This window comes from Molothrus ater, chromosome 3, assembly GCF_012460135.2.
Source record: "Molothrus ater isolate BHLD 08-10-18 breed brown headed cowbird chromosome 3, BPBGC_Mater_1.1, whole genome shotgun sequence".
Taxonomy (NCBI): domain Eukaryota; kingdom Metazoa; phylum Chordata; class Aves; order Passeriformes; family Icteridae; genus Molothrus; species Molothrus ater.
In genome coordinates this window covers 21375479-21398324 of record NC_050480.2, presented here as the reverse complement: position 1 = coordinate 21398324, position 22846 = coordinate 21375479, and the positions used below count along the sequence as shown (strand labels likewise).

The window sequence follows — 22846 nt, the reverse complement described above, 5'->3', positions numbered from 1 at the left end:
GAGATGAGTAATGTCATATTATTATCAAACAGGTGCAAAGAAAAATGGAAGCTCTTTCCAGTTAACTTGGCTAACTTGGAGAAGGCCTCCCTGTGGACTCAGATGCTGATGAAATGGTCCTTGCTGAGCAGAGTCATGTGGAACCTGATCTCACCTGAACAACTGTAACAAAAATGCAGGCCAGCCTTGACCTGCACATAATGTTCTTCTCTCAGGTTTTCATTAGCTTTTAGTGGGCACACAGTGATCCATGCACCTCCTCAAAATGGAGATGGTTTTGCCCTATCTCAGAAATGGAAGAAAACCCCATCCTGCCTATTTAGTCTCACTATTTATAGCCAGCTTAGTATTTGATTCCAGGTAAGGAGAATCCCTAAATTCACCTTCATTACCATGTACATGTCAAAAAAAAAAAGAAAAAAAAAATACACCTAATACTTTGCTAAGCTGGGACTTGCAAACAGAACTAAAATGCTACTTATTTCTGCCTCCCAAACCAAAGCTCTCCCATGTGAAAGCATGCTGCAGATGCACTCATGAGTTAATGTCCCAGTGCCAAGTCTGGACTAAAAGTTGATAGAGCAGGTTCTCAATTACTTTCTCATACTATGTGTCTACAGCAGTAAGGATGTAATGATGTGACATTTACTTGCCATGCAGCAGCTACTGAAACTCTATCCCTGCAATGAGATACAGCTTTAGACTCAACCAGCCATTGCCCAGAAGCCACAGTGACTGAAGCTGTACAGAATTTGATTAAACATGACTTTTTACCTGAACCTGAAACCTCAGGCTCAAGAGTTCTGGTTTCTGTTCCAGCACTGCTGCAGGTTTTTCAAAATGCTCTTCATCAAAATTTTCAAACTCCCTCATGATTTTTCTTCACTGCTAAAATGTTAATACATTTACTTGCTAGAACACTTCTGTGAAAACCAGTTCCTAAGACAAAAACATTTCAAGCGAGGAATAATTTTATTTCAAGAAAAAACCCCAACCAATTCTAGTAAAAAATAAACAAATGAAAAGGAAGTCCTCTTTGCAGAATCTGTCACAAACTGAAAACATACTGTCAAGATTTTTAATACTTTTTTAAAATTAGGTTTTAACACATCAAAAACATTAGCTTGGTACAATCCAGAGAAACAAAGTCCTTAATGAAAATTGTATTTATTGTTAATGATGATTTTCATTATTAATCAAGACAAAAGAATGCTTTAATTAAGGGACATCAGTGAAATCCCTTATTATTGAGCACTACCACCAGGGCCTAGTGAAGTTGATGAAAGCTCATATGAATGATGTCAAGGCTCACCCCCATGCTTAGATGTTGAGGTGCCAAAGCTACTCTTTGCCCAAGGGGTGACTTCTGTAAACCACAGACTGACTTCAGTAAACAGAGGTGGCCAGACCCTGTTGCACAACCCTTAGAGTTTGCTTCTGTGCACATATAGAGGGTGCTGTAAAGCTACACTGATGCTCGCAAGCAATTCAGGATGGCTCTTTTAACTCTCCAGCTTTCCTCTGGAAAAGAAAGCAGAAATTTCGTGGCTGCCATGTGAACAACAAAAGCAGTCACTTCCATGTGTCAGTGCATAGGGAAAAGTCAAGCAGGGCCAAGAGTTGGAGCCATTGCCCCACACTGGAGCAGCTACTGAGCAGCAGTCAGCACTGGGAGCTGCTGGATCCCCAAACCACATCCCCATGGGCCTTTTCTTGGCCAGGATACCTCCTCTTTTCCCTTTCAACCCCACATATAAAGCAAAAGAACAAAGTGTCACCTGTGACATATATCTACAGGACAGCTTCACCTTCAGTGAGGCCCAAGCAGAGTTGGAGATTTGTCCCAGCTGATCTGACCCCAGGATCTGTAGGGGTTTTGTAACTCCAGAATGATGAGCTGCTGGAGTCCTCAGTCTTTCCTGAACTCACCCAGTGGCTGATTATTGGAAGGGGCAGATGATATATGTCTGTTTGTCACTCTAACTGCATTCTTATCTCTACAAGCAGCTTTGGTCTTAGAGCATTTTCTTTGGCAAGAGAAACCCCTGGTTTCCACAGCTGTCATGCAAACTGTGTGGCACACTGTTAGTCAAGATGTGATGCTCCTCCTAGACAGTTTCCCAGTGACAGATGAAAATTAGGTTGTTACCCATGGTTGCTCTACTGGGGCACTTGTTCCTAACTTCAGACTGTGTTACTCATAATGCTTGCTGGCTGCAACCCTAAAGCCCTATTCTCCACAGGAATACATAAATACACTCATTCTTAAAACACAGTTAAGTTTTATTCCTGGTGCGATTACAAGAGAGAGGAAGGAGCCCAAGGAGAGAATTTAGAGAGCAGAAAGCTTCCTTTAAAAGAGCAAGGACATTATTCTCTAGCCTCTCTCAGGTAGTGCTTATAAACACACTGTCTCTAGACTTTTAATTAAATACAGGTATGGATTAGACTAAATTCTTAAAAGAGGGAAGAAGGCCCTAACTTTGAATATATTAAAATAATTCTAATAAAAAAATAATATCAACTATACAGAAAACTACAGCAAGTAACCTGCCATGGGGAATCTTTGCCCATCACATTTAAGGTCCTTGTCCTGCTCACAGAGGTAACAGAAAAAAAGCACTTCAATGGCTTTTAATTTCAACCTGAGGAAGGTAGCCAGTTAGCCAAGGGATAAGCTGGGGGTTTGCAAAGGAAGCTGACTTACTTCATTATGCTCCAAGCAGCCAATCATGAGCTCTGTCAGGATGACCACGCCTGTCCTGCCCACGCCTGCACTGCAGTGCACCACGATGGGAGGGTTGCAGGTGTTGCTGCTGTCCAGCACGCTGTTGGTGTGCCGACGCACCGACTGGATCTCCTCCAGGTAAGCTGCAAGGGAAAAAAGCAGGCAAGGCTGCAAACATCTACATCTCTAAATGTAAAAATTAGGAGGGGAGGGGGAAAGAGTGTGGAAAAGTTCTTCTCTGTCAAAGTGGCAATAACTTACATTTTTTACAACATAATAATTATCTTGGCCAGGGTGCACTGAGCAGCACTGCATCCAGCAAGTACCAGCTGGGTGTCAATTATTACTTGGGAGTCTGCTCCTTTAAATTAAATAGTTCTTTTAAAAAATTAAATTCTGTTCTCCCCCTTGCAAATCTCCAGGTCCCCTAAGCAGATGATTCTAGACATTACTTACAGCAATTCCTGCTATTAACAGGCTGGGATCAAAACAACAGCTAAGTCCCATTGAAACTACTGCCTGTCAAAGCCAGTATCACATGGGAAGCAAGCGTCCATCTGCCCTGTTTCCTCTCTTCCTTCTCTCTTCTAGACTCTGACAGAATCTTCCCTCCCTCTCTCTGCTCAGGGTTTGTTTCTCAATAGCTACAAGCCCTTCTGGGAGATCACTGCTTTGTTTTCCCTGAAGCCATTTGAAGAAAGCTAGGGGCTCAGGAACAGCTGCCTTGTGTGGCTGTCCTAGCATCATTCAACACATCCTGCTGTCAGACCACGCTGAGAACCTCACATGCTGAAAGCTCACTTGGCTTCCCAGCACTCCAAGTGGGAAGTGAGACTTGAGCCAAGCTCTCCTGCTCCGACCCTTGGTGTCAGGGCACTGCAGCCCCAGCTGTCCTCTCCCCACAGGCAGGATGGGGCTGGAGGCCTACCAACATCAGAAAAGCTGCATTTCAATGCACACAGGGAAATGGGACTCCAAGTGGTGGCAAACAATGGGAGAGAGGAAATGGGGACAATCAGGTTCCAATTACTGCCATGCCCAAACACAGCTACAGGGTACGAGAAACAAAGTATGAAACAAACAAGGAATTGGGCAATAGCTTTTCCTTAAGACAGATTCCCTGGTACTCTTTTGCTGAAGCTGAAATGACATTTTTTATTTTTTGCCTTGGTGACAGATCTGGGGAAAGGAGGATGCACTATTTACATGCAGTGTGTACCACGCACAGGAGAATGCATCACTTAAAGACTGGAGCTGTGGCAAAACTGAAGAGGAAATAATGGATCTTCCTGAGAGAGGCCTTGGCTGCCACAGAGCAACACTGCAGCTGCAAAGCTTTCAGGAACTAATATGACAGGCATCTCCAACACATCAGTACACCATGTACAGACTCCTTCAGTGGTAATTTAAAGATTTCTGCATCATTCCCCACTGTACTGCCAGAGATGTGTCTTTAGTTAAATACTAGTTGAATTCCTGTTACTTAATATGGGAGTGCTTATTACTTGGTAAGAATCAGGAAGTGTTATTGACACATTACAGATGAATATAATTGCTGTATTTTCAGAACAGCATAGGACCATATGTAATTGGGGAGGCCCTTGAGCATTGCCTGGGTACCTGTGGTTACAAGGGTGGCACTGCATGTGTGATAGAGCCCTCTGCTCTCTTGCAAAAAGTAAAACTGGAGGAGATGCACCTTATTTCAATAGCAACTGATCCTCTCACTCAGACCTTTCTAATCACATTTGTGTACAGCCTATTATCTCCTGCATTCATTAAGTAGTTAGGAAATGGCAGTAAGTTATACCAACAGATCAACCAACCGAAGTACCCCATTAATTATAATTTCCTGAGTTTTTGGCACTGCTGCTGCCTTGGATTTTTCCTCCTGCTAATCACTTTAGCTCCTACCTCTGGAATATCACTTTTTCTTTTTTTTTTTCCTCCAAATTGCAGCAAAGTATAACCTAGTTGAGGCCTGTGTATACCACAGCAACCACCTGATATCAGTCCCAGCTGTAACTAGGTACAGTGAACTGAATCCAGTGTAAGCAATCTTTTTCTTGATTTATCATGCAAAATAAAGGAATCTTACATAAAAAGCCTTGGACTTCTTCTGGACACCCATGGTCTGGCCAGTCAGTATACTGCAAATGCCACACTGTCCTCTCCTGCCCAGAGAGAAGATGCTTGACCTTCAGACCAGTAGTTGCAAAGCAGCCAGAGTCCGTGCGGAACTTGGTTGTCACCTTGAACTTCCCATAGGTGGCTGAGCTGTGCTTAGAGCCCAGTTTAGGCCAGTAACGATGGCTCTTACTTCTTCCTCCCTCCTTGATAACAAAACAAGACAAAAAGCCATTAGTTTCTGCAATTCTCTACAAACAAAGGGAGTAAATCTCTCTGGATAAACCAAATATTCTTATTTTAAAGCATTGGAAGAGTAAGGAGCATCCCACAAAGTTAAGAAAATACCCATGAAAACTCTCAGTCATATAATATTTTTAAGTGTAAAACTACTTGAAGACTCTTGTCTTGTGACAAAAGACAGCAGCTGCCTAAAACACCTTGGTAAATATTCTCCTCCTGGGGAAGACTCTCCTTTAATTAGAAGGAGAATCTCTTCAGCAGCTTTTAAGTGTCTGTTCTTGATCAGCCTTAGGAACTGGACAGTGACTTGATGTGCTCTGCTACTCCCTGTGTTTGCTGAAAGCAGCCAGGCACGAAGCCGAATGCGGTGTTAGTTAACAACATGTGCCAGTTTTTACAACATAGCACATAGCTCTTGGATTACAATAGGAATAACTGCTTTGCTTGGCATAAGAATAAAAAGTTGTGGGGTGCTTTTATTTGGGGTTTTTTTGCCTTTTTTTTTCATGGACACTTCTATGGAAACAACAGCTTCTGTTCTCTTTTCAGCTGATAAGAGTGATGGTATACAGAATTGGCCTTGGATGGTGTGGAAATCTCTGTCATTTTAACCAGGAGCAAGTTCGGTGCTCTCACATTCCAATGGAAACATCTTTGTTTGGCTTGGCCCAAGCAGAGGGAAGGAGGGCTCCTGCTTGTTTCACTTCAGCATTTGCCAAACTGAGTGTCAGGAAGTTAGGAAGTATAGTATGAGAGCAGTACAGGCATATGTTCAAACAGAGCCAGAGGAAAAGGGGATGTTGATAGGAAAAACAGGTTACTGGAGTGGGAAGTGATGATAATAGGAGATTGGTTCACATCAGAAAGAACTATTCTGTGATTTCACATACCTCTTCAGCTGTGACCATGGCTATGACATTCACCCCCTGTTCCCACACCATCTGCCAGAAGTCATGGCATGTGTGTGGCAGGGGCCCTTGGGTAGCAATGTAGTGCCACTCCTCTCCACCTACAGTCACCTGGGAGAAAGGGAAAAAGAAACAACCAGTCAGTGCCTGAATTCTCAGCAGTGTCTGTGCCAGAACTGCCTTTTAAACAAAAGAACTACAGTGAAATCTTTACTTCTTTGTTTTTCTACTTTTGGTTAAAATTGTGAACAAAAATCATCATTTTGATAAGAGCAAATCTGACAAAACATAACCTTCAGTGCTAACCTTCAGTGCTTCCATGTCCTGTCTTGATGCCCATAACCATAAAGCTTTGGTCTAAATGCCCTCTTTCTTGCCATTGCATCTGGATCATACAGACAAAAAAAACCCCAACAACCAACCAAATAAAAAATCTGTGGATTTTACTCACCTTGGGTTTTTCAGTTCAGAACCTGAAAACTACCACTGAGTAAATGCAGCACATCAAATGTCTTTCAAACACCATGATAAATTTAAAATAACCCAAAGCTGTAGTCATGTAAATCTATTTCCCAATACACAACTGGTTTACCAACCACATCTTACAGAAGTATTTGTGTATTTGCATGACAGGTAATGAAATTCTTTTCAAAGCATTAACACATAGATTTACAGACTGTAAATTCTGAAGTGGCCTGAATAGAGCCAGCATTGCCTTGCAGTTACCAAGTATAAAACACTGCTTCGTTTAACTGACAGATGCAGTTTAAAAAAAAATCACTTTTGTATTAAAAAAAAAATCATAATTTTATTACACAATTTGCTTCACATCAGAAAAAGCTTACAGAATCTTTTTTCTAACATTTTTGGTACAAAAACAAAGTGCTTTTAGAACTACTACATAACATTTCAAAAATATGTTTACCAGAAGAACCAGCCAAACTCATTATTTGGAAAGTTGAAATATTTTTCCTTCTTAGTCTAAGGCCTCCTAATTCTGTTTATTAGCCCAGAGCCACTTCTCCTGAAGTTATAAATCCCAGAGAAGAAGATTTACAACAAAAATGCTGACACATCCATAAATATCAATGTACTGGCAGACAACGCTACGAGGAACAATCAATAACTCTGACAGGTTCAACCACATACTGTGTTTGAGGTACAAGTCTTTGAATACATTCTCAGAAATAAAATCAATTTATTTATTAGTCAAACAACTGTTCATTAATCTGAGATGCTTGGGGTTTTACACCTGTAAATAACATAGTTTTTGTATGATAACAAGTTTCTCACTTCACTGAAAACTGTTTTACCCTCTACAACAGCTCCTTTTCTTTATTTCATACTATGCAGCATTTTCTTTTTTGAATGGTGGTTAAAAACAGCAAGACCAAGGGTGCTAGACTTTTAAGTTCTTGTACTAGATGATTAATACAGACTGCACAGCCCTGAGGAGTGCTAGTACAGCCTTACTGAGCTGTTTAAGTCAATACTGACCTGACACAGTCAGTCAGATGAAGTGCTCTTAAGAACCATGTGCATAGTCTTCATAAATTTAATTACTATTTTTCTCTTTGGTATAGATGATGACCTTTGTATCTTAACAGTAATGATCCATGGTAAATATGCAGAGAATTATTGTTAAACTGTGGGCCTTGCAGACCAAGCAGTGGGAGCTGGAATCCTCCAGGCATGGATCTTATCAGGATGACAGAGGAGTTTTCTTTGTCTACTGACTCCTGGTCCAAGCCTCCTGGCACATGACATGAAAGGCCCATAAATAGTCTGAAAGGAATGGGATGCCTGGAATGTTTACTGCATTCTAATGCCCTAACTGCAGGAAATTAAAAATTAAATATTGGGCTGAAAACACAGGCACACACTATGCTGCTGAGGTAAATTTCACAGATGCAATTTCACCTTCGAAGCAAAAGCACATCTGCTTGGCTTCTGAAAGCGCTGCTCCAAGTGCAGGAGGGAAACCTTGCCAAGGCCCTGTGTCAGGCATCAAAGCACTGCTGCCTGGTCCTGGGTGCTCCATGGACAAAGATGTGTCTGTGTCCAACAGCAACACACAAGAGAAAATGTGGGCCCACAACTAGCCAGGGAAAATAGCATCCTTTAGGAATATCTTCTTTTTCTCCACCTACTATGAGGTAGAAATTTTGGGTCTCAGAAATTCATCATCATAGCAATGTCTGATTATGCAAAAACTCAGTATCTGCTTCCTACCAGGCTATGCAGAGAAGTGACAAACTGCCAGGATCCTGGTTCAGAAATTATTCAGATAAAAAATTCAGATTTGAATCACCAGGATTTAACACAGTAAATCACAGCCAAGGCCAGCAAGTCTCTTTAAACTTTAAAAAGGCTTTTACTCAAGGAAAATATTAATTTAACAGGATGTTTTATTCATTATTTTTGAATTATTTCTTTTTAATTTGGATTTTGACAATGAGAAAACACAGAAAATCCTCTCTTACAACAATATCTGTCATCTGATGCAGAGGATTTCTGTTACTTCTCTCAGGGTACAGTAAAGGCCAACAGAGGACTTTGCAAATACTGCTGGAAGCTTAAAGAAAAACAAGCATCTGCAGTCACTGGAGCATAGTTCACTGTTAAAACTGACCATGCTTGTAAAAACAGTCAGGTTGTATCTTTAATTATTTCTACATTGAATTAACAAGAAATCTGAAGTTTCTTGTTCAAAACATAATTTGAAATATGAAGTTCAATGCAGTTCCCAGTCAGAGATGCAGGGATCTTGTTGGTAAGGTCAGTGCATACTTTAAAACATTGCTTTATCACACTACAGGTACTGGCGCTGATCTAATGCATTCTCATGATGGTTGAGAAACATGGCACCTCTTCCTACACTAGCCAGCAAAGTCCTTCCACAACAAGCTGGCAGAGGTGGGCACAAAAAAGCCAGGATGCCTCTCTAAATTGACTTCCCAGTCTCCAGCATCAAATCAACTTATGCATGTCAGTTGATAGGAGACTTTAGAGATGCCCACAGTAACACAAAAAGGTATAACAATGCACCCTAAACCTTTTCAGAAACCTTTTCCTGAGGTACAGAAGATGCTGCTGTGCAGACAGAAATGCAAACAAAGCTTTAGCACACCTTCATTTGGCAAGCCAAACTCAAGGAAGCCTTTACCTTTATGTGTGAAGCATTGATGTAGCCTGTATTGTTTTCTTTGGTTGGCACCAGCTCCACTCGGTTCTCCTCGTAAGGAATGACCTCCCTGATGCGGTTGCGCTCCGTGTTTTCAGGCAGGGCAGCAGTGGTGAAGATCCCATCTGCCTTCTTCTTTGGAATCTGCTCGTATTCTGTAAACACCATCCCCTCCTCCAGCTTCCTCCTCAAGATTTTGCACTAGGATTTAACAGAAAGGACCACCAACCCATTAATGCTTCTGGGAACAGCATTCACCACTAGACCCATCCATCCATTCTTTGAATTCCAATACACAGCCACAGCATTCTCTCACTCACTTCTTCTGCAGTTATCTGAGGAAATATGACACACTTATTTCTACCAAGTGAAACCACTGGCAAATTTTACAATTTTACATTCCACCTCCACATTTTTGAAGACTGATAGCATAAAAGGCAAACCTGCGCTAAATAATCTTGGTGCAGTAAGAATTTCGGTATGAATATATGATTTCAACATAATAGATATTTTAATTTTTTTCCAGGAAAAAGATTGTACTGCAAGAAGTGTGATGTGGCCCACATTTTCAAAATACTGCCTAACTCACAAGGATGCAATGCCTGTGGTTGAACACGATTCCACATAGAGACAAGGTGGAGGTGAAGTTCTACTCCCTGGGTACTAGACAACACAAGGCTGCAAATTTCTATCCAGAAAACCAGAAAGGTTCTTTGCAAATTTGCTTCTCAAATCTTAACAGCAGCAACTGTTTTTAATATCTGAAATTCCAGATACACACACACACCCGTGTGTGCAAACATCAGGAGGCAAACAACTTCTTTTTTTAAGAAATTAATCCTGTTAGAGACATTAACCAAACTCCTTACCTGTATCAGAACATGAAAGACAGTTTCTGTGGGTGAGCACTGCAGCATTTCACCCAACCAAGTGAAAAATGTGCAAAGTGTTATATTTACAGATTAATCTTGTATGACATTGTACAGTCAGGTGAAACACAACAGCCTCCATTTTCACTGACTTCAGTAAATGTTCAAGACATTTGATTCTTTGCCTCCATTCAAAGACATACAGTGTTAGCCACAGACCTTTTGCATTAATGGCTCTGAAAACTTATAAGAGAATTTTTTTTTCATATTTTAAATCAGATTTTAGTATTTTAGATACTTCATGCTGCTGGGAACAAAGAGAACAAGCAAAATTTCGTGAGGCTCCATCTTACCCTCTCATCCATTGGCACCTTGGTGACTTCATCCTGGCTGTCCTCCGGCACTGGAACCCTAGCAACTGAGAGTCCGTTTAGTGCTGCCAACATCAAGGGCCTCTTCTGGGCCTCCAGGCCTGCCATCTTCTGCTTTTCTAGATTCTTTTGGCAAGAAAAGGCACGTTTTCATCTCTGTGTGATTATTTATAATGCCAGTAAAATGCTGGAATGTTTTTTTAATCTCCAAAATCTGCAACTCTCTGGCCAAGGAATGCAGATGATCACCATTAGCATCGTAAATTCAAATACAACCTCTATTCTTCCTGTTATTCCTCAAAGGCCTGCTCCTACATGAGCACAGAATTTTAATTTCAAAGAAGCAATCCCAGCATGTAATACAGTTTACATGCCATCAAAAGACACACAAATACAATCTCAAGCATTTTCCTGCAGATATTATGCTGGATGCAGGACACACAAAGCATCACCCTGTTACGTTAAAGTAGCACTACTGAAGCCAAGATACCTGGGGCATCTTTTGAAAAGCAATAATTTCAATCTATAACAATAAACACTAAAACACAGGCAATTGTTTCTCTTCTGTGATGATAATGCTTAAAATGAGAAGTCTTCTGATGCACTTAGCTTTTATGGTGTTTCAAACAGCACCCATGATATATTCTGCACTAAAAACTGAGCTTGCATGTCCCAGAAACTGAACGCAATAGCAGCCAGGGAGGGATATTATTTATCATATTCATGAATCATATTATGGTATGACATGGCCAACCAGAGCATGAATTTTAAATTCATCCTGCTGCCTCCTCCTTATGCCACTGGGAGTTGAAGCATCAAAAAAGACAGAGCATCTCCAGAAGCACCCAAATTAGGAATATTTCATTCCATTTCCCTAACAGCTCTTTCTGCTGGATTTGGAAGGAGGAATGTGCCTGGTTTTCAGCACACATATGGAAGCTGTGGTCACCAGATGAGCCAAGCTCAGCTCCTAGAAACACATGATGGAACCTGAATGCCCTCAGACATATGCATATGCCTTGATTTTTCAAAACCTTGTGAGCTTTTTCCTCACCACTGAGTTCCTCCAGAGCACTAAACAAAAAAACAAACATCCAAACCCACTCCAGCTTTTCTTTCTTTCCCTGAAAGCAGGGAAATGCAAGTATTTTCCATTTGTTTGGGAACTTTATTTAATTTTTACTACTTCAAAGGTGAAACAGAAGAAAGTCTGTGCTTAACAGATCAAGGTCACCAAAGTACCATTAATATAACACCTGATTCCTGTGACAAAAGAAAGGTCCACACATGCCAAGGTTCCTGATCTAGGCTGAAACCGCCTTAAAAGCTTAATGCCATGGCTGTCCCTTTACTTCCCTTTTTTTTCTTTTTACTTTCTATTTTACATTTAGGAGTTGTCAAGGGCTAAACTCAGTCGCCATGTTGCAATTTAGTAGCTCAGGTTGTACTGTTAACAGTTACATCAGCATAAGGATTCCCAATGGACAAGAACATCAACAGATATGTTTAGAAAACATCTTTGAATACACAGTAGTATTTAAATCTAGCGAGTTATTGATCTAGTACACTACAAACTCTTTTCTGCTTTGGACCATATAGGTGCTTTATTAATTTGTTTCAGGAATTGTTTTTGTTTCAGACCTCAGTGCTGAAAATGAGAACTACAGCATACACTTGGGTTTCAGTGACTGCAGTTGCACTGCTTACAGCACTACACCAGGTATACATGTAGGTCACTAAGGGATAAGCACCCCTCATATTTCTGTCATTGCCTTTAAATACTTCTTATTTTAAATTTGTTGCAAGTTTAACAGAACCCTACTTCTCATACTTGAGTGCATTTTTAACAAAATAAACAATCCAGATGCTCAACCACACAGCCTCTACATCTGCTGCTTCTCTATTTAGATATCCGGTTCCTCAGTTACTGGCAAAACCGACAATCCATATTCTAGGGCTACCAGGGTTTTATTCAGAGAACTGTGTTACATAAAGTGGCAGGAAGGGAATTAAAGATCATTCGAAAAAAACCCTGAGTTGCCATTATGTTATGTGATACTTCACCTGACACGTTTGCAAAGGACGAATAAAACACCAGTGCCAAAAACATAACCTCCCACCCATCACAGCATTCCAGACTCGCCCTGCCCTCAAATCCTAAAGGGAAGCAGGCATCAAGGGGGGATTTGCCATCAGTCTCCTCATCCCCAGATGACTGCCCTGCCATCCACCCATCTCCAGCCAGCACTGCTGCCAGGGCGATGGCATCCTCAGCTGGGTCAGACACAGGTCTGGCCACCAGCCAAAGAGCCACAGCTGAGGCAACAGACAAGCCCAAGCAGTGCATGGGATCAACCCCCTTGACAGCCCACAAAACCAAATTGTATGTGGCACTTAATATCACATTTCCCAGCTTTAAGCAAATCCACAGCTTCCCACCCACACGTTCCCTGCAGTTTACTGACCCAACAGATTTCTAGAATGGAAGTTGACCCGTGTGATTACTAATTTCCAAGAAGCCACCGCAACAGAGGAAGGCACTTACCCTCATCATGATCTCTCTTTCTATAATGCTGTCCTCGATAGAAAACATTTCAGACACAGGCCTTTCCTTGACCGGCTCTTTCTTGACCCGCTCCTTCACACTGGTGAGGTCAGGCTCCGAGATAGAGGGCCCCAGCGAAGACCCATTTATTGCCACTTGATCAGTTCGAGAGACACTGATGGCTTTGGAAGGCCCCGGTCTCATGGCCTTGGCCCTGGCGACAGCCACAGAAATGCTAATGTGGTCCTGCCTCAGCGCTCCATTGCTGACACTTTTACGAGGCCCAGGGTACTCTGGAGGAGGTTTATTTGGTATTCTAGCCAAGGCAGCTTGCAGCTGAGCACTGTACTCCATGTTCTCATGGAGGGCTGCTATCCGGGACACAGATTCCTGTGTTTCCTCCTCCTCTTCGCTTTCACTGCTGTGTATCAGCATAGTGGCATCGGAAAACGTCTTTTTGTGGTGGTAGTGAGGGACCTGCTGAACTTCATGGCCCATCTGAACCGGCTCTTCCGGCTGCACCTGCTCCCGCAGAGTGTTCCTGCGTGGCAGGGGGGCGTTTAAAGTTTTTAGGGCCATGGCTTCTATGCCGCGCACCATATTGCTGATGACCTCCAGGCTGTGGCGCTTGTTCACGGCTGCGTGGTGCTTCACGGCCATGAGGGGCTCGCTGACCTCCTGCAGCGACTGGCGCACCACGGGCGAGCTGTCCTCCTGGAAGGTCTTCACCGAGAGCTGGACCTTGCGGGTGACCAGGTCGGGGCTGCTGCCGCTGACATACTTGTGCCGGTGGCTGGCCAGGTCGGGCGTGCTGGTGGCGGGGCGTGGGCGCGGGTACGGAGGTGGGGGCCTGAAGAGATAGTTCTTGAGCATGTGGGTGGTGTTGTAGCTCTGGCCACTCTGCAGCTGCATGTTGGCCAGCTCTGGGGTGCTGACTGTGTGGGATATGGCGCTGGCTGCCGTCTTATTCTGGGCAGCATTGTTGGGGTTCATTTGGTCAGACGGGGCCACGGGCTTGTTATAGGCACCCCCCTGGGGCCCGTAGGTGATCGTGTAAGGGTGCCTCTCTCGAATCTCAGGCTGGCTGTAAACTAGGTCCTCTGGCTGGTTGTAAGCATGTGTGTTTCCAATATTGAGATTCCTCAAAGACTGACTTTGGCTGTCCATCTGGATCACCCCTCTCTTCATTTGCCTCATCACGGTTTCGTAATCTGGAGTTGGCCTGTAAGACGGGACAATGATTGCACTGTGTCTGTGGCTGGGGATATAGTCTGCTCTCATGATGTCACTCCCCGGGATGCTCAGATTTGAGGACATTGGAGATGCCTGGATGAAGTTCTGTGAGCGATTGAGGGAGTTCATGCTGTGGGCACTGCATACACTCCCATTGGGTCCATTACCATTCAAGTAGCTGAAGTCCATTGGACACCTATCCAAACTGGTCTGAGACCTACAGTAGAAAGTTTCTTCATTTCCATGGAAAATGCTATCTGTGTAGAGCAGAGAGAGAAATGTTGACAATTTTAACCCACAAGGACTTATTCACTGCTAACAAAGCTTCAAATGCTGTCTGCACCAGTGAGTACAGAGACAGCTTAGTGCACAAGTGCAGGGAATGTTTGGTCTTGGGAGCATCTTTGAGCCATCAAAATAAAACTAAAGCAAAGCTACCAACATAAACATTCCCAACACTTAGCAAAACATGGTAGTAGTTCAGATCCTTGTGGGAAACATGAAAGGGGAAAGAGAGGAAGTGTTTTTGCCTGAGGTGGCAAGGAAGAATAAAGGGGCATCTCCTCCCTTAGCATCGTGAAAGGGTTCACTGATGCTGGCACCTTAAGACTCCAGCACTGCAAGCATATGGTTAACCTGAAAAATTTTCTTGTCTCTTCTGTTGATACATGGCTGTCTGAGATTTAGAGTAGCAGAGAACTGTGAAATTGGAAATCCTACTTTAGACCAATCAACAGTTTTGAAGATCTGAAGACATATTTGGGTGATCAAAGCTCAGTGAAAAAAAAAAAAAAGGAAAAAAAAACCCAAACAACAAACCACCCTGCAGATGCACTATAGAATGTTAAATGCTTCAGCAAAGCCCTGAGAGGAAATCAAGACAATAAAGATCATATCCTGGATCACAACTTTACTGCAAGTCTGTCCCTGTTGAAAATCTTGTAAGACAAGAGTAGTACTCCCAAACTTTGAAATCAGCTAGTTCTTTGAAAATGTAGAAAAGTCTCTTGTAAAACTAAGAGAATTTTACAATTCTTCTAAAATTGAAAATATTCTTCACAGCCTCACCTTCACAGTAGAACAGTAGTAGCCACTAATTCAAGTCTACTGTATGCAAGGAACTCTACTAAATGGCTCCTTTCAAAACTTACCAAATTCTGCCTTAAAAATAGTCAGACCCCACAATCCAAAACATTAACAGGTATGATTGAGAGTTCCTCTGCTGCTGAGAGTACTTCAGCTGCACCTCTCATGAATTGCAAAGAACAGCAGCCTAACAGACCTGGCTACGTGTATTCCAAAAGGTGGGGTGGTTAAGGGTGTGAGACTCAAGCTGTTTAGGGACTGGGCTCCATTCCCAGACTTGATCAAAGTAACCTGGCACAACCTCTTAAAGAATTTATTTGTCAAATATGGGTGTGAAAACAGTTAACCCTCCTTGTGTCTGTAAGGCTAACAATGCAGGCAGATGGTGGTGAAAAATCGGCAGAAAAGGTTGTCCACAGATACAGTTTCACGAACAGGACATTATGATTTCTCCTACAGTAAAAGCTTTTTGCTGTCTCCTTTTCCCTCACTCGGTTTCTCTCCCTGGCCCCAGCTGGCACTGCCTTTGAGTACAGCCATCACACTCCCTTCAGAAATTATTTTTTCAGTTCACTGAACTGGAATACCAAGTTTAAGGTCCATATAATCACACGCAGATATTTTAGGGAAATTTGAAAACTGGAGTTGGACTTCAAACAGAAGACTTACTGCAACATTAACTATAAAACTGCTAGTTCTCCTGCAGCAGCAGCTCCCATTTGACCATGATGGCATTATAAATCTGGATATAAGGCTTAGGAGCTTCTTTGCATACACATAAAATTGAAGTACATTAAAGGGAAAATATATGCTCTAAGTACCTTGTGAATTATGTGTTTCAGTGTAGTGTTCTCCACACTGGACATGCATAGGAGGCAGTATAAAAGGATGTTGTCTTGGCTGAAATAAAAGCACAAGGAAATAAAAAAGCATTAGCCACAATTTTTGCAACTGAAACAGGAAAAATGGTTCTGTGCCCTTTCCACTGAATACTGCTCCTTCTTACCCAGCCAAAAACACATCTTGGCAGCTCCTTATAGAACAGAGAATAACTTTTTGTAAATTCCTTGCTAAATTTTGTTACTAATCTAAACTGGCCAGTCCAAAACTGACCAGTTTAGAGTTCTCAACCACTTCAGAAAACAACATCCCTAATTTCAGCTCTTTTAAAATTCTTCACATTTTTATTAAAAGCCCTTGCCCTTGAAGAATTAAACCCAAACAAAACAGACATCTAATCAGGACAAAAGCAGACATGGAACAAATTCAAGGATTTAGGACACTGTTATACACGCAATAAGACCACATATGGATTTAAAATAACTCTGTAAATTACACAAACATTGAATTCCTTAGATAATGAATTCGAGTTTACTCCAATAACCTGCACTGAAAGAATTTTTTAAATGCAAATCCCAGATGGGGCAATTCAGTATTAAATCAGCAGGATCATTTACAGAAAATAAATCAGAGCTGATGCTGTATTCCCCAGCTTTGTCTCTTGGTAAACCAATGTGTTTAGCAATTCTACTTTGCCACCTGCTCTGCAATGTCCTGTCTGGTGACACTGAGCAAAGTTTATGAAAACATATTTCAATATATGAAGTAAGCAGAAAGACAAGGAAGACACTCCTGTCTCATGAATGTGTCCTCCTTAGCAGCAGAATAAGGGCTTTTCATCCAGGCTGATTCACGTAGTTCAAACTATTAAGGAATACTGTGGATGCCCAAGGCAAAAAACCCCACATAATCTGCCTTTGTGTGCACATGCACCAAATAAGCACCCTGCAAGTTTGCTAGCAAAGAGGGGGTGGGGAAGAGGTAAGATTTACATTTTCCATGTAAATGGTGAGAAGGAATAAGAATCAAAGATACCAAGCTTGGTATGAATTCTTGCATACAAAATAGCTGTGTTAAGCCAGAGCTCGAAAACAGCAAGAAGTATTTTTGCTACAAGAACTGCTTCCAAAGGTATAAAACCCTAGTCTCACTGAACAACCTGGGCCAAGGAGACTGCTGTTGACAATTTTAGTAGAGCTGAGCTGGAGCTGGTGCTGGAAAGCCTAACAAATGAAATGGAGGGCAGAGAAAAAGTGCAAGGAAAGAGAAGTGACTTCTACTAAGAATGCATACATCTGGAGCAGACAGTTTTCTTTGTGATAGATGTTATGAAAGGTATCTGCAAGAAATCTGGAATTTTTATTTCTAAGGCCCATCTGCCTCCTCTGAAAAAAGAGAACCCTGGGGTCTGCAGAACAACAATTAATGATGACTTATTTTTTTTAAAAATCAGGTAATTAAACATACCATTATATTAAGATCTCCTACACTGAGGGTTTGTTTTTTTTTTTGAAAACCAACATTGCTGGGTGGTCTGACAGGAAAAAGAGACAGCAGAAACCATGCCAAAACCATATAAAGGGTCTTGATCTGAAAGCAAAGAACATGATGCCTAGTGAAATGGCAGAGCCTCACCCAAAAGATTCCACTTCACTTCCCATTTCTGCCTACTGATTTATTGCTACACAAGACAAATGAATAGGTAGGTGTATGAAGGTATGTGCAGTTCAGAAAACAGTCAGGAGGGCTTTTTTTTTCCTCCCAAAGAGAACTGTTCCAACAAGTTAGCAGAACAATTATGAAAAAGGCAGCTGAAAGTTCACCGTGAGCAGTCAGCAGCCCAGTGCACTTTTTTCAATTGATGAGCCCACATTCTTCCTCTTGATCTTCCTGAGATTCTGGGGATTTAAAGCTTGTTGCATGCTTATGCTTAAAACAAAGTGTCAGCACGATTTGTTTTTTCTTTTGAAAGAGCAGATTTCCATTTTTCACATATAATTTAGAAAGCAGTTCACTTTCCCCCCTCATGATATTACAGAGGCTGTAGCATAAAAATGCAAAGTACCATTCATTTTTTTCACCGTCAGTTTTTTCATAGTTATTTCCACGGTTCTAACTCATAGATACCAAAAATATTGTAAATATGCTACAGAGAATGCAATACACAGCCTGTGTATTGCATCATGACACCTTAACAAAGGAAAGACAAAGAAACCTGGAGGCAGCTACAGCAGCTTTCCTGCCAGTGCCTGGGACACAGAGAGTGCAACTTTAGATCTAATGGATTCTATACATTCACATAGGAAAATAACCTGCGTTGAAATCTGCAAGGATAAAGCTATCTTAAAATCAGTACCTGCTTAAGCCTAATTTTGGAACATTTTCACAAACTGTAACCACACTGTGGGGAAATGTCAAGAAAACACTTGCCCACATCACCTTTCTGCCAGGCAGCAATAGGGTAATGGACTTTTCACTCTGGAAAGGTCTACAAAGTAGGTACAACTTATACCACACATGAAAACTGGCAACCTGCATAGAGATAATATTGCCCTCTGTCCAAGGAACCAGCAGTGCTACTGTTACAGAAATTCAGAATCGGTTAAATAAGATGAAAAAATACTGACATACTAGATGTTAAAATTTAATCCAAAAAGAGTTTCTTTAGAATGGACAGGAGGAAAAAAAAAAAAGACTAACATATGAATTTTTTTTTAAATATTTCAGGAAAAAACACCCAGTTTTGTCAGATTGATAGTGTTTCTGGGGATTAGTTAAATAGAAATAAAAACAATTTAAGAAAAACTCTGAATCACAATCTTGACTGATTCTAATAGTTTAACTTAAATTAACGGTAATTTTACACATAAAATAGGGTCCTAACCCAAGAAGCTGCTAAATTGTAAGTAGTCTTTATATAAAAACATGAGGATTGAAGAACTGTGAAATGTAACATTTTGTAATGACTAGATTTGATGCACAGAGAACAAGACACTTCAAACTCTTTCTAGAGGATTATTTTCTCTACATATTGAAATAACCTCAATGCAGCAGAAAAGATGCTCAGTTTCTGCATGGCAAATAAAAATAGAATGCCTTGAAGACTGTAATTTTTACTACTCAGTGGTGATATTATCCAGTTAATCAATCTGGGCAGTCACACCCTTGAAACTCATTCCAATCATATTGCCAACAAGAAATGAGTTAATGGGCTTAGTTGAAATTTAGAAAGTTGCTCATCTTACACAATGCCTCATCCCATCAGAAATGGTATAGATATTCTTAAAGACCTCAGAGTGGCACGTACCAAAGATGACCTACTCCAGGTTGGCCGTCGTCGGATAGGGGGAGGAGAATTTGATTGTCTGTGGAGGAAAAAGAGAAATGATAGAAACCACAATATCTCAATTCTGAGTCAAGAATGAATGGGAAAAACAAGATGTGAAGAATCTGTTCATATTGCTCATTACTGAGATTTTCAGATATATGGATAAATGAAAATAATTCAGGTTCTCCTTTAAATACAGGAAATGTTCCCATTCCAAACTATACATGCCTTTTGATCATTATCCTGTTCGGCTCACATGGAAACACAAGAAAGAAAAATTCTGGTTTAAAATGAATTCAACATGTCTCTTAAGTAAAAAACTGAACATGGCAGACAGGTACAATCTCAGGTGACTTAATGTGAACATTAACACAAGGACAATGTTATGAAATTGACAGCAATCACTCCAAAGCAATGCACACAGATCAGGAAGAAAAGGAAAAAAAAAACCATCTGGTTAGACAATACTAGCAGAGCCACATACAATGTTAGAGTAGCCAGGTGCAGTGGAAGGAGCAAGGAGTGTAGGAGATAAAAAAAATACGAGAAAGGGAAAGAAACAAGTTGAAAGGAGGTAGAAATATAGTGCTTACGTGAAGAGAGGAAAGGTGGAATTTGTCCTCTTACAGTTTCTGATCTGGTGAATGATGTTATGTGCAATTAGAGGAAAGGCACACAGGAAAACAAACAACTATCATTTTAACACAGAGGGCAGGAAAATTATTTGGCTAGAAAACATACACTGGCATATGCTGTCATCAATATCTGAAGCTCTAGCACACAAGCTTATACCACATGAGACCATGGTCAGGAGAGCAGTTCTAATGACCAAAATACATTGAAACTTGTTATTTCCCTCTTTGACTTTGTGACATCCCCTACCTTTATTAGTCCAAATATCTGCAAGTGGCCTGTGAATTTGCTACATACAACACTTTCATAGGACCCACATACTTATGGTTCAGTGTTTAGTAAGAAACATGATCAGAAGTTATGGCTTCTGCAGTCTGGATTGTGACTGGCAACAGAAAGTTCTCTCTGTTGACCCCAACACAGCTTCAAAGGGGAAATATCCCAAGGTGGCACACTATGGTATTTTGTTTTCTTTCTTGACTGTCACAGGGAAAACAATCAGGAGCTCCCTTTGAATTCAATCCCTCTGGAACCATTAAAATTGAAATTAGTATTGGACTACTGAAATCCATTATATGCTGCTAAGAAATGTCTTTTCCAGTCTTTCACTCACTTCCCAGGAACTGTAAGCAACATGTAAAATCTAACCAACATCTCTTTTCTGTAAGTGAAAAGATCACTTGAAGCAGTTCACCTCTCTGGACTCTCCTATGCTCTAACTCACCATATGTCAATATAATGTGGGCACACATGAAAGACCTTCCAATCTTCCCCTCACCATTTTGGCTTTATTTTCCAACAGATGGCATTACCCAGCTGAACAGATGGGATGTCCAGCTCTAACTAGAGTTGTTGATAGAGATGAGACTTCTTCATGGTAAGTTTTGCAAGAATTTAATGTTCTCTGTTATACATGCCCAGCACGCCACGAAAATTTCTCAAAACTCTAACCTTTTGAAAGCCAAATTTATCTCAATCTGAAAATGTGTGCTGGTAAAAATGAAACATCTCAGCTAAGAAACAGACTTTTGAATTAAAGCTAAAGCCTAATGAATTCCTCCTTCAGTGAGAAGGAATCCACCTATGTGAGAGGACTAGCTCAAGGCCAGTTTCTAAGAAAGTGCTCAAACCAGAGCCTAAAGGAGACTTCAGGTTTAGATTTACAATCTCTGCTGTGTTGTGGCAGCACAGCAACGCAGATTAACACACCCAGGTGTCCTTCCTTGTTCAGCATGCATAAGAGGCAGATAAATCATCCTGCCCAAACTAGAAGATGACAGCCTCCACTCTCCAGCACCTTTATCTGCTGGATGGGCAGTGCATCTGCTGCTACAGCTCACATTTTGACATGCTGACCAATGTCACCTTTCACTCCAGTTTAGGCTAATACTCTAGGCTATCAAGAGCAGACACCAAGACCTCCAATTCAAGACTCCCTGGATCCCTGTAGGATTTGGCTGCACGAGGAGCACCAAAGCTCACAAGGCTCCCAACCATCTGTCCTTGCTGTTGGTTAAAACAAAACCAGAAAAAAAGGGAAAGGGGAGAAGAATAACTGACATACGTGACTAGGAAAAAAACCCAAAAAAATCCAAAACCAAAAACAAACATCACCTCCCCCTCCCAAAAAAAAAAGAAAAGAAAAAAATCCCCAAAACCAAGCAAAACCAGTCATGCCAAAATTCAGACCAATTCCAAAGCAAGGTGTCAGAAAGCAACTGTGAAGCAAGAGTACTCACTCTGTGCAGATTTTGTTCTGTTTGTAGAACTTGTGTCTTGATGCAAAGAGACGTGAAATATATTTAGCATTTTCAAGATCATCCTTTAAAAATGAGAAAAAATAGGAAAAAATATTTTGTTATTTTTACCAAGAAGTGACAAAAGCTTTTTAAAATCCAGTTGCAGGAATGCTGGGTAAGGTCTCCCATGGCCTATTCCGTGGTCTACCATGGAATTGGCTCCCAAGAACACATCTAGTGGTCTCAAGAGCACTGATGGCATAGGATTACTGAAACCCAGTGGTGTGCATTTACACACTGCCACTTCACTGCTAAGGCACAGTATGGGGGGACTGCAGCAATAAAATGGCTCAAGCTTGCTGGTCCAGTTTCTGTACTGGACTTGGTTCAGGGAGATGTGGAGTGATTTTACACAGCACAGAACATCCTCATGGCCCTCTGAGTTCCAGTATGTACACATATGGTAGCTCATTCCCAGTTTCTACTTATGCTGCTGTATTTATGCCATTCTAAAGGCACTTCAGTTTTTTTGCAGACTTCCCAGCACAGGACATTTCAGGATGCTTGGAAGAAAACACAGAAATTAGTAGCTAAATGAAGTTAATTTCTCTTTCTGCATAAAGTACAACAGGAATGTGAGGGGGGTGGTGTTATGCAAGTGAGCCTCTCTGGGAAAAAAGAATTTTAAAGGTTTATTTTTACGTAAGTAGCTTTCATGATGACACTGATCAGATCTTTTTCTTACTGTGTGAAAGAGTACATTCTCTTCTTTGTTGATCAACTCTAGAACAATTGAAGACTTGTTATGAGCAATATTCCCAATGTCATTCCACCTGCAGAGTAAAAAAATGCATTGGAGTTTGCCAACACATACATTCAAACATTTCACAAACACAGTAAGAATCCTTTAGTCAACATCAGTCTCATTTTATGGGAAAGGTTTTCAGTAACTTTTTGGTGAAGAAACCTGGTCAGGAAAACAAGGAAATCAGGTTCTGATTAAACAGCTCTT

The 22846-nt window shown here is 41.2% G+C and overlaps 1 protein-coding gene across 1 annotated transcript in view; it reads right to left on the bottom strand.

Moving 5' to 3' along the window:
* Positions 1-22846, bottom strand: part of PTPN14 (protein tyrosine phosphatase non-receptor type 14) — a 71179-nt gene that overhangs the window by 7181 nt on the left and 41152 nt on the right. Inside the window, exons 8-17 of the mRNA XM_036380952.2 lie at positions 22580-22667; positions 21835-21917; positions 19442-19499; positions 16116-16194; positions 12976-14465; positions 10413-10556; positions 9173-9391; positions 5989-6117; positions 4827-5061; positions 2708-2871 (exon numbers count right to left, since the gene is read on the bottom strand). Of these exons, the coding sequence (XP_036236845.1) occupies positions 2708-2871; positions 4827-5061; positions 5989-6117; positions 9173-9391; positions 10413-10556; positions 12976-14465; positions 16116-16194; positions 19442-19499; positions 21835-21917; positions 22580-22667 (2689 nt within the window). The remainder of the gene's footprint in view (positions 1-2707; positions 2872-4826; positions 5062-5988; positions 6118-9172; positions 9392-10412; positions 10557-12975; positions 14466-16115; positions 16195-19441; positions 19500-21834; positions 21918-22579; positions 22668-22846) is intronic.